This window comes from Rana temporaria, chromosome 1 (assembly GCF_905171775.1).
Source record: "Rana temporaria chromosome 1, aRanTem1.1, whole genome shotgun sequence".
NCBI lineage: Eukaryota > Metazoa > Chordata > Amphibia > Anura > Ranidae > Rana > Rana temporaria.
In genome coordinates, this window is record NC_053489.1 from 3,309,141 (window position 1) to 3,321,504 (window position 12,364).

General features: G+C 42.2%; 1 protein-coding gene across 1 annotated transcript; it reads left to right on the forward strand.

The window, feature by feature from the left end:
• The first annotated feature begins 683 nt into the window (after positions 1-683).
• On the forward strand, positions 684-11,556 carry LOC120922179 (vomeronasal type-2 receptor 26-like). Its single transcript, XM_040334659.1, has 3 exons — positions 684-959; positions 3,576-3,699; positions 10,657-11,556. The coding sequence occupies exons 1-3, from the start codon at positions 783-785 to the stop codon at positions 11,547-11,549; spliced, it is 1,194 nt and encodes a 397-aa protein (XP_040190593.1). The 5' UTR covers positions 684-782; the 3' UTR covers positions 11,550-11,556.
• The last annotated feature ends 808 nt before the right edge of the window (positions 11,557-12,364 follow it).

Sequence of the window (12,364 nt, forward strand, 5' to 3'; positions counted from 1 at the left end):
ATACAATTACAAATGTACACTAAATTCCCTAAAACCCTTTACAGCATTGGGGGGTTGAATAATTTTGAACACAACTGTATATATATATATATATATATATATATATATATATATATATATATATCTATCTAAGCCCTATGTGCTTTCATATCTGTCTTATCTATATATAATACGCTCTTCAAATGTGCTTTAAAATGTATGGATTTCCCTTTTATGAACAAGAAAATAATGACGTTGTCCTGGTATAAAAATGCGATGGGGCTGGTATGACATTTTTTTCCAGGGCTGGATTTTATTCCCAGTCCGGCCCTGGTTAAGTGCCATTTCTCCAGAGTGAAGACCTGTAATCTATCAGTCCTCATAGCTGAGGTCCTCTGTCCTCCTTGTTACTTTTGTTGCCATTTACTGAACTCTTTCTAATTCATCGACATCTTTCCTGAGGATTGGAGACCAAAACTGAACTGTATATCCAAGATGAGGCTGAGCCAGTGTATTGTAAAGGGGAAGAATTAATGATTTATCTCTGGAGCGTTCTCATTCACAAATCAAATTGTTTATACTGTAAATAGTCCCAATAAAATGTATCTGATTATAAATGCTCAGCAAACAGGTCATCTGATCCCGATGACATTCTCTGATTGGGATAAAACTAGATAAACAATCTATATTCAAATAAATTACTAAACGTTCTATATACTTGTTACCTATAATAATTTCTGTCATTATTTAAGCTGTCCCGCTATGTAAAAGAAGTCCAGTACAAGGATCCGAATGGCGAGGTCATGATTTTTAATGATAAAGGAGAACTGCCCAGCCCAATGGAAATTGTAAATTGGATTACAAGAATTAAAGATAGAAATATCACTAATTGGATGTTTGTGGGTCACTTTGATGGGTCCCTTTCAGAGGGTCAGCAACTTACACTAGAACCAGAGCGAATATCATGGAAAGGAGACAAGGTGAGTTACACTGGGGAAGCTGATCCACAACTTATACAAGAAACATTCTAGTTTTGTCCCTAAACCCATTTCCATACAAAACCTAACCCCCTCCCCCCATCCTGTTCATAGACGACCAACATCTTCCCTGACCCATTCCATGGTGATTAGATGAAGGTGTCAGGTCTAGATGTGTGGATATAAATGCCGGGATATGTTCCCATCACTCATTATACCTGAAGAATTGGATGAACTACAAAACATCTTCTTCATTACAGAACAAGTCCAGCTGAATGTGACTGACTACTATTACCTCCCCCCTCCTCATCACACAGACCGGGACATAGACACTCATAGAAGGACCCCGACTCCTGTGCACAGAAGAAGATAAAAGACTTTGGAATGGAATGATCTCCAGTATTATCCATTGCCAGATTTTATCCCGACCTTCTGATTTCATCTGACCATAAAAATAAGAAAATAAAGAGAGTAGTAATTCCCCCGATCAGAAATTTGCAGTTACTGTATATTCATAAATAAAAGGAGCTACCTGGATTTCTGTATGAGTGACTCCTAAAATATGGTTGATTTTTACATAGAGTTACATAGTAGGTGAGGTTGAAAAAAGACACAAGTTCATGTGTGTGATTTTATGTCAGTATTACATTGTATATCCCTGTATGTTGTGGTCATTCAGGTGATTATCTAATAGCTTTTTGAAATTATCGATGCTCCTCCCCCGCTTAAACCACCCCCTGTGGAAGAAAACTCTACACGCTTACCACTCTAGGAGTAAAAAAAAAACTATGCCAGGGATATGCAATTAGCGGACCTCCAACTGTTGCAAAAAGTCCCATCATGCCTCTGCCTCTGGGTGTCATGCTTGTGGCTGTCAGAGTCTTGCTATGCCTCATGGGACTTGTAGTTCTACAACAGCTGGAGGTCGGCTAATTGCATATCCCTGCTCTATGCAGTTTAAGGTTAAACCATTTTTCTTCTAATTTTAGTGAATGGCCGTGTGTGTTATTAAATTTCCTTTTGCGGAGAAGTTTTCTCCCTATTGTGGGGTCACCAGTAGGGATGAGCTTCGAGTCGAACATTGCCTGTTCGGCGAACAGCGAACAATTTTACTCCAACGTAAGAATGCATATAAAAGCAAAGGAGAAAGCCTTCAAAAAATACAAGGCTGAGGGATCATCATCAGCATTCCAACTTTACAAAGAATGCAACAAGAAATGTAAGGGTGCAATCGGGGTGGCTAAGATAGAACATGAAAGGCACATAGCGGAGGAGAGTAAAAAAAAATCCCAATAAATTATTTAAGTATATAAATAATAAGAAAGGGAGGTCAGATAATATTGGTCCCATAAAGAATAATGAAGGGAATTTGGTTACTAAGGATGGAGAGATGGCAAATTTATTCTTCTCCTCAGTCTTCACAGGGGGACTTCAGTAACCAAAACTGCAATGTTTATCCTCATGACACATCACAGGAAGCCCCCTCATGGCTAACAGAGGACAGAATTAGAAATAGTCTTGAAAAATGTAATATTACTAAGTCACCAGGACCCGATGGCTTGCATCCGAGGGTCCTTAAGGAACTCAGTCAAGTAATTGCCAAATCAATGTTCCTATTTTTATGAATAGTCTACTGACTGGAATGGTATTAGCTGATTGGAGAAAAGTCAATGTCGCGGCAATATTTTAAAAAAGAGCCAAAATACATCCCTGGGAATTACAGACCAGTTAGCCTAACATCAATTGAATGCAAGCTCTAGGAGGGGATTAAAAGGGACTATATACAAGATTTTAGTAATGACAACAGTATCATTATTAGTAATCAGCATGGATTCATAAAGAATCGTTCTTGCCAAGCCAATCTATTTACCGTCTATGAGGAGGTGAGCTGCCATCTAGAAAAAGGAAGGCCCGTAGACGTGGTATATCTGGATTTTGCAAAAACATTTGATACAGTTCCCCATAGACATTTACCGTACAAAGTAAGGTCCATTGGCATGGAGAAGTCAGCCCAATTCCCCAGGAACCCAAACCCCTCCTTTCTACACCAGCTCCTCAGCCACGTGTTTGCTTCCCTAATCTCCCTCTGCCTTTCTGGTGTGGCTCGAAGTACCGGTAGTAATTCTGAGAATACTACCTTGGAAGTCCTTTTCCTCAATTTAGCTCCTAAGTCCCTAAAATAGCTATTTAGGACACTCCATCTCCTTCTGACTTTGTCATTGGTGCCAACGTGCACCATGGCAGCTGGGGTTTCCCCACCCCCTCTCAGTAATCGTTGTGTAAGGTCTTTGTGACAGATTGCCCTCTCTATCCTTCTAAGAATTTTCACTTTGGATTTTTAAAGCAGAGTTTATACTGTACTGATAGTTTTATTGTTGTAACCTTTCTAATGAAAGCATTCTGCTAGTACTCCTAGATGTCTATTTCTGTCTTCTGGATCAGAACATATTCTGTAGTATCCAGACTAATGAAGGGCCACCTTCTGGAATGGTCCATGTGTTTCCACCAAGGTATACTGTACATGCTGCATCATTGTAAACATCAGAAGCTCGGCTTCCCTACACTATTATATCTGTACTTTTACTCTTGAATAGATCATATAGCTCTATATTATCTCAGGTCCCAAGAGGTCAATGCTCCGAGGAATGTCTTCCGGGGTTCAGAAAATCTGTAAGAGAAGGATATCACCCATGTTGTTATAATTGTGCTCCGTGTTCAGAAGGAGAAATATCAAACCAATCTGGTAAGCTTTATGTTTCATTTAAAGGGGTTGTAAAGCTTTGCTGTATTTTCCTCTTAATGCATCCTATACATTAAGGTGAAACAACACCTTGCAGTCACCGCCCCCCCGAGCCCCCGTTTTACTTACCTGAGCACCGAATCTCTGTTGTCACGATCCTGTGTTGCTTTCCCCCAGACCTTGTCTGCTCTTCATTGGATGATTGATAGCAGCGCAGTTATTGGCTCCTGATGCTGTCAATTTAATCAATGACACGGCACTCCGGGGGGAGACTATGGCCGCCGACTGTATCACACATGAGCATGCCCGCAAGGAGACCCCCTCAGGAGAGAGCTTCTCAGAGGGGGTTAGCTCTTTCGGGGAGGAGCTGCAAGAGCCTCTGTGGGACCCCAGAAGAGGACAATCAGGGCCACTCTGTGAAAAATGAACTGCACAGTGGGAGGTAGGTATGATATGTGTGTTTGTTTTTTAAAACCCTGAACCTTTAGTGTCCCTTTAAGAATAAATTCTGATATTGAATTAGAAAATGAAAACATTTAAAGTCCTTAAAATTATTCTGTAAACACTTTACACTTTGCAGGCTGAACATCTCCCTAAATTTGAGAACTGGGGCCAAAAACTGAACTGCATATTCCAGATGAGGTCTTACTAATGATTTGTACAGATGATGTCTCTCTCTCTGGAGTCCATCCCTCTCTATACAAGAAAGGACTTTGCTCGCCTTTGAAACCGCAGCTTGGCATTGCATGTTATTATTGAGCTTATGATCAACTAAAACCCCAAGATCCTTCTCCACTACGGATCCCCCCAGATCCTTCTCCACTACGGATCCCCCCAGATCCTTCTCCACTACGGATCCCCCCAGATCCTTCTCCACTACGGATCCCTCCATTTGTACTCCCCCTAGTATGTATGATGCATATTCTTAGCCCCCAAGTGCATAACTTTACATTTATCAACATTAAACCTCATCTGCCACATAGTCGCCTAATTAGAGCATTGAGGTCGGCTTGTAAATGGGAGACATCCTGCAAGGACGTTATTCCACTGCATAGCTTGGTGTCATCTGCAAAGACAGAAATGATACTTTTGATCTCAGACACGATATAATTTATAAAGATATTAAAAAGTAAGGGTCCCAACACTGAACCTTGGGGTACACCGCTGATAACATTGGACCAGAGTAAGAATCATTAACCACGACTCTCTGAATTCTGTCTTTTAGCCAGTTTTCTATCCATTTACAAACTGATATATCCAATCCTGTAGACTTTACCTTACACATGAGCCGTGTGTGCGGATCTGTATTCAACGATTTTGCAAAATCCAAGTATACCACATCCACAGCCACCCCTCTGTCGAATTATACCACGTTCACCGCCACCCCTCTGTCCAAGTGTACCACATCCACTGCCACCCCTCTGTCCAAGTATACCACGTCCACTGCCACCCTTCTGTCCAAATATACCACGTCCACTGCCACCCCTCTGTCCAAGTATACCACGTCCACCGCCACCCCTCTGTCCCAGTATACCACTTCCACCGCTACCCCTCTGTCCAAGTAAACCACATCCACCGCCACCCCTCTGTCCAAGTATACCACATCCACTGCCACCCCTCTGTCCAAGTATATCACGTCCACCGCCATCCCTCTGTCCAAGTATACCACGTCCACTGCCACCCTTCTGTCCAAGTATACCACGTCCACCACCACCCTTCTGTCCAAGTATACCACGTCCACCGCCACCCCTCTGTCCAAGTATACCACGTCTACTGCCACCCCTCTGTCCAAGGTTTTACTTACTTCTCCATAAAAAGACATCAGGTTTGTCTGACAACTTCTGTCTTTCATGGATCCATGTTGTCTGTTGCTTAAAGTGGAAGTAAACCCTTCAATTTGATAGTTACAAAAACAGTTAACATTCCCGGCATGCCGGAAATGCTAGCTGTCACATTTGTTTGTGCTCTCAACCAAATTGCCAAACCATCCAATGGCTGGTTTCATAACAGGTCACATGTACAGCATTATGGCAGTTGGAGATTAAACGGAGGTCAAGATGGCCGCTTCCTTTGCTGAAAACGATAGGAGGGTTTACTTCCACTTTAAATAGTTTTTCTTCCAGCAAGAACTCATCTATGTGTCTTTTATTTATCTCTCCAGTATCTTCCCAACTATAGAAGTTAAACTAACAGGTCTATAGTTTCTTGGTAAAAACTTTGTTCCCTTTTTAGATATGGGAACCACATTGGCCCTGTGCCAACACAGTGGTACTATTCCCGTCATTAATGAGTCCCTTATAATTAGATACAATGGCTTTGGAATTACAGAGCTCAATTCTTTTAGGATCCGTGGGTGGATGCCAGTAGGCCCAGGTGCTTTATCCACCTTTATTCTGTCTAAATATTTCTGGACCATATCACTTTTGAGCCATTGTGGATAATTTGGGGTTGTGTCACTACCACCCCCATTATGGACATGAGCTCCCCCATGCTCCTTTCTATACACAGAGCTGAAGAAAGCATTTAATAAATTAGCCTTCTCTTTGTCCCCAATCACCCACTCTAGATTATTTTGTAAAGGGCCTACGTGCTCAGACCTGACATTTTTACTATTAATATATTTGAATAATTTTTGGGGGTTTGTCCTACTATGTTTTGCAATCTGTCATTCGTTTTGAGTTTTGCATCCTTGATTTCCTTTTTACATATTCTGTTATATTTTTTGTAACATTTAAATGACACTAGTGTTCCTTCATTTTTATATTTTTTTAAAAAGCTCTTTTCTTATTATTTATAGTTTTTTTAACTTTGGCCGTGAGCCACATAGATTTTATTTTTAGCCTTTTAAACTTATTGCCCACGGGAATATACTTTGCAGTGAGTTCATAAACGGTCTTTTTGAAGAATTCCCATTTATTTTCTGTGTTTATCGATGCCAATATTCTCTCCCAGTCTAAGACCTGGAGAGCAGCCCTCATCCTTGGAAAATTTGCTTTCTTAAAATTAAGTGTTTTTATCTTTCCCGTATGTGGTTTTTGCTTACAGCGAACATCCAATGAAATCATGTTATGATAACCAGGTATTCCTTTATCTGAACATTAGTAATAAGATCTGCATGGTTTGAGATTACCAGGTGCAACAGAGCATCATTCCTACAAAAAACAGTGGGTTGATATGGCGCACTCTGGATATAGCTGTCTAAAAAGAACAATAAAATATATAAGTGGAAAGTGGATGGGCAGGAAGGGAGTTAAAATCACTATGAGTCCATATATGATATATATATCATGTAAGGAGGTGTAAAGGAAAGTTGCTGAGTTAGTAGATGGCTGCCAGTCCAAAAAGCTAGAAGAGGCTCTAAGAACAAACAAGAAGAAAGAGAGTGGCACCCTCTAAGTGCAGCATATTTAAAACATCTTTAATATGAAGGGATTAAAAACACTCACATATGAGTAGAGATAATTAGGCATGTCAAGGGTTAAATGTGTTTCATCCGCTTTAGTCCTGGTGAAGTGTGTACATCATGGGCTGATGGTGGAGATCTGGGTCCTGTAGCAGTTCTGTCTGCACTGAATGTGTACAGCGCTGGCTGGCGGCTGGGACGGTGATCGTGGAGGTTCTGTGATGTAATGATGTCATCACTTCCGGGATTCAGGCTGGCGGGCGGCGCTTCACGATCGGGACAGAGTCTACCAGCCATAAACAAGCTCCAACAATACTGAACCCTGTCCTGTCCTGTCCTGCTAGCAGAGTTATCCAGTGCACCATGAAAGAAAGGTAATGTCCCTGTCCATGCCTGCTGCTCGCCCTGTCCAACGAGGCCAAGACATGGCCTTCCACATGCCGGTACATAGCCGGAATGGACTTTCGTGAAAAGAAATGGCGTTTGGGAACCTGCCACTGATTCACAAATTCACAAAATAGGGCAGAGTCTACCAGCTGAAAAGGCAGCAGTTGCAGTGCTAGCAATTTGGCCAAGCTAGCATTCAGACGCTAAGCATGTGGACGGCTGGGACCAAATTTCTTTTGATGGTTTAGCAACTGGGGTAGGGAAATTTGCCTGCTAAAATCAGATGGTGGTGTACCACTAGAAGATTGGCCGCAAGTACTTGGGACACCTATTGCTATATCTTCATTCCTCTCAGTGCAGGTTTCTGAGATGACTGGACGTATGGTGGGGTTGGAGATCCCAGATGAGGAGCAAGGAGAAGTCCGACTTGTTCTTTGATGTGGGTCTTTCAAGTGCTGTTGCCAATGGACTGCATGGGAGGTCGTCATATGTCTGGTCAAGCATGTGGTGCCCAAAAGGCTGCTGTTTTGGCCACGCTTGATCTGCTTAAGACATAGTTTGCAAACAGCTATGGTGCGATCTGCTGCACACATCTCAAAAAAGGCCCACACCAAATAACTTTTCAAAATCAGCGGGGAGTCAGCAGCGCCCTGCACCTGCTTAGCTATGCAGTGTGATGCAATAGGATGGCTGCCCCCTGGAGGGCATCCTGCCTTGTTGGAGATGTGCCTCCTCCTTCTCCTCTCTTCTATCAGACACCCAAGTAGAGTCAGCGACCTCATCACCTCCTCCCTGCTCATCACTGGAGCAAACTTGGCAGTATGCTGCAACTGGGGGAACATGACTGCCAGTTTCAGGTCCTTCAAATTGCTGTGCATCCTCCAGCAACATGTACCGACACTGCGGTTGAATAGTTTGGGGACTCCTCCGTGCCTGATGGTGGGGCAACAGAAGTAGTGACTGTGGACAAGGAGCCGGTGGAATAGGCCGCTTTGGCAGCTGCATTGGAAGGCAAACTACTCTGAGACTGGGTGACAGAGGATGAGGAGGGTGAGGACGGCTTTGTTATCCACTCCACAAACTCTTCTGCAAGGTGTGGCTCAATAACACAGCCAGCAGCAGAAAAATAGGACAAGTGTGCCCCATGGCCACGTGCAGAGGATGTACCAAATCCACAACCAGCACTGTTGACTGTAGACACAGAGCCTGCTTGCCCTCTTTGCCTGTGAGTGTCTGCCTCTCCTTGGTGGCCTTCCAGACATGATGAAAAATGTTGTTTTGCAACACCACACTACACTGTATTAGATACTGTGTACACCACCAGAAAAGTGCACTACAGCTGCACTGTATTGTGTACACCACCAGAAAAGTAGTAGAAAAAGTACACCAGGAATGCACTGCAGTCAGATATAGGCTACACTGGATGCAGAGTATATATATATATATATATATATATATATATATATATATATATATATATATATATATATATTAGACTGGCTGTATATACGTACTGTATATGAAATACACTGCAGCTAACTGAAATAACCTGTAAAAATAACTACAGCGCTAAATTAAATACTCAAAAATTATAACATTAATAAATCACCAAATAATAAAAAGCTGCAAAAATATTTGGTAGTGGGTCAAACAAAGTAAAGATGTGTATAATATAAAATATTGCGCTAATTATTAACTTAATTATGCCAACCGTGCTGAAACAGTGATTCAAAAAACAATATAAAAACAAATCCACAAAATGTGTCCAATTGTGTATAGGATGTGCACCAGTGTTTCAATTAAAACAACAACACCCAGTTCAGTGCAGTGATAGGATTAATCGATGTAATCACAAACACACTCCTGCTTCACAGATGGGGGGATCTCCTCCACACAGACACCGCTCATGAAAAGGAAAGGAGACAGCTCATTGCACAGATGGTATGGCACCAAAAAAGAAACAAAAGATATTCCTCTAGAATGGCACACTCACGCTACCGCCGTTAAAACAAACCCATGTGACCCATGAGTAAGTCAAGTGACCATTGACGTAACGCGTGGGGGAGGAGCTACGAGCGGGACGGACAGTGGATCCGAATGAGTAGATGCAACATCAGCTGAGCGGCCCTATGGAGGATTGGTGCATTGGATATCTATGCTTTGTTTTAACGGCGGTAGCGTGAGTGTGCCATTCTAGAGGAATATCTTTTGTTTCTTTTTTGGTGCCATACCATCTGTGCAATGAGCTGTCTCCTTTCCTTTTCATGGATTTGTTTTTATATTGTTTTTTGAATCACTGTTTCAGCACGGTTGGCATAATTAAGTTAATAATTAGCGCAATATTTTATATTATACACAACTGAAATAACCTACCGCTTAATCTAAATCACACTCTCTCCGTTCACACCAACAACACACTACACAGGGCCACCGTGCAGGCAGCATTACATAGTGTGGGGCGTGGACTTAGTCCCCCTGAGCCATGATTATGGCTCTCTTAGCAGAGGGCACTGGGATTGGCCAAAGCATGCAGGTCATGGCGCATGCTTTGGCTAATCATCATACAGCAATGAACTGCGATCTCTCAGTGCATTATGGGGCGTTCCACGGCACTAGAATTAGCCGTGAAGTCGCCATAATGTTCTTTTTTCGGCTAACGGGTGAACACCCGATGTTCGAATCAAACTTATGTTCGACCCGAACCTCAAACTTATCCCTAGTATATTTTTTCTAAAACTGTGTGGTAGATTACTATAATTAAGTATATTTCCCTTTAAGTCTAGTACACACGGGCTGAATATCGGGTGACATTTGTCCAATATGTAAGGCAGCCAACCCAACATAAGCTGGCTGCCGATCTACCCCCCGATCAGCGCTCTCAGTCAATAGATGAGAGTGCTGACCGGAGTGTTCCGGCAGGGGGCCATCCCCCTGTCAGAACACCAAAGCTCAGTGGGGGAGATCACTGTACTAACATTATTTTGTAGCTCTCCAGTTTTTATTTGTTAAACCGAGGGGGTTGAATGGAAAAAAAAATCAGTGTTAGGCTTAAATCTCCCCCAATGCACTAAGGGAAATCCTATTGCTAGTTGTGAGACAACACAAGACAATTCATTTCCTCAGAAGCTCTGACCCCGATGCTCATTGTGTTTGTATTGTTCTCCCTACAGACAGTGAAAACTGCATGAAATGTCCTGATGAAGAATGGCCAAATGAGAAGAAGGATCGGTGTGTTCCAAGAGTGGTGGAATTTCTCTCCTACACTGATGATCCCATTGTTGGAGTATTTTCAGCTGTCTCCATCCTCTGTTGTCTTCTGACTGGTTTAATATTGGTGATATTTATACATTACCAGGACACCCCCATTGTTAAAGCCAATAACCGTAACCTGAGCTTTCTTCTCCTGGTCTCCATCATGCTGAGCTTCCTCTGTGTCTTCTTGTTCCTCGGCCATCCAGTAGATGTGACCTGCATGCTGCGTGTCACCTCTTTTGGTGTCATCTTCTCAGTTGCCGTCTCTTCTCTACTTGCCAAAAGTATCATGGTGTGTATTGCTTTTAAAGCCACCAAACCCGGGAGTCCCTGGAGGAAATGGATGGGAGCCAAACTGTCCAATTTTATCATTTGTGTCTTCTCATTGGTTCAACTCATAATCTGTATCACTTGGTTGTCTATTTCTCCCCCCTTCCAGGATTGGGACATTCACTCTTATCAGGGGAAGATCATCATTCTGTGTAATGAGGGTTCAGTTATCGGCTTCTACTCTGTCCTGGGATATATGGGACTTCTGGCAGCTGTGAGCTTCATTATCGCTTTTGTAGCCAGGACATTACCGGACAGTTTTAATGAGGCCAAGTACATCACCTTCAGCATGCTGGTGTTCTGCAGTGTCTGGATTGCCATGATCCCGGCCTATCTGAGCACCAGAGGGAAATACATGATGGCTGTGGAGGTTTTTGCTATAATGGCCTCAAGTTCTGGACTTCTTGGCTGTATATTTTTCCCAAAATGTTACATAATTCTGTTCAGACCTGACCTGAATACAAAAGCAGCTATCCACTAATATGTATGGAGGAACACTAGGTTACCAGTAGTTATAACATTATCTCTATTATTGTTAATTTTAGTATTTTGCTAGAGTATTGAGAATGAACATTGTTATATATGAACATTTAATACTTACCTCTCTGATGGATGGTGAGTTTAATGTCTGCTCTGGACACCACTGGTATCAAACACTTTGGGTTGGTTGGAAACCTTGTCCCCTGCGGGGTGTAGTGGTTCCTCCCACCAGCTGTAACATCATTACTAGTGTTGCTCACGAATATTCGCATTGCGAATATTCGTTACGAATATGGCATATTCGAATATTCGCGAATAACTCGAATTTCGCAGCCAAAATTCGCTATTCCGAATATTCATATTTTTTCAAATTTATTTTTAAAACAGATCACATCCTAGTGATCTCCATCGACATCTAAAAGCATTGCTGGTATGATTAGAGACCCTGGGCCGAGTAGCTAAGCTGAGGCGATCCTTTTATGTTGCCGAATATTCGCAATCGTGAATATTCGTATTACGAATATTCACGAATACTTTCTCCGCCCTTCTTTTGCATCAGAGCCAATCAGAGTTCTCCTACCACAGTTGTCATAGGAGAGAGTGGAGTGTTTCTGTGCGTTTTTCCAGTGTATCACATCTTCAAAGAATTTTCCATCTTTTGTCCCGTGTCATCATTTGCATTTCACCTCTTTAATGAGAATAATAACTGTTTAACATAAAGACATTTAAGAGATGTCAACGTAAACGGTTTACTTGGCTTTTTTTTAACTCAACAGAATCAGGGGCCCCAGTGTGCGGTTGATCTTTACCTAACTC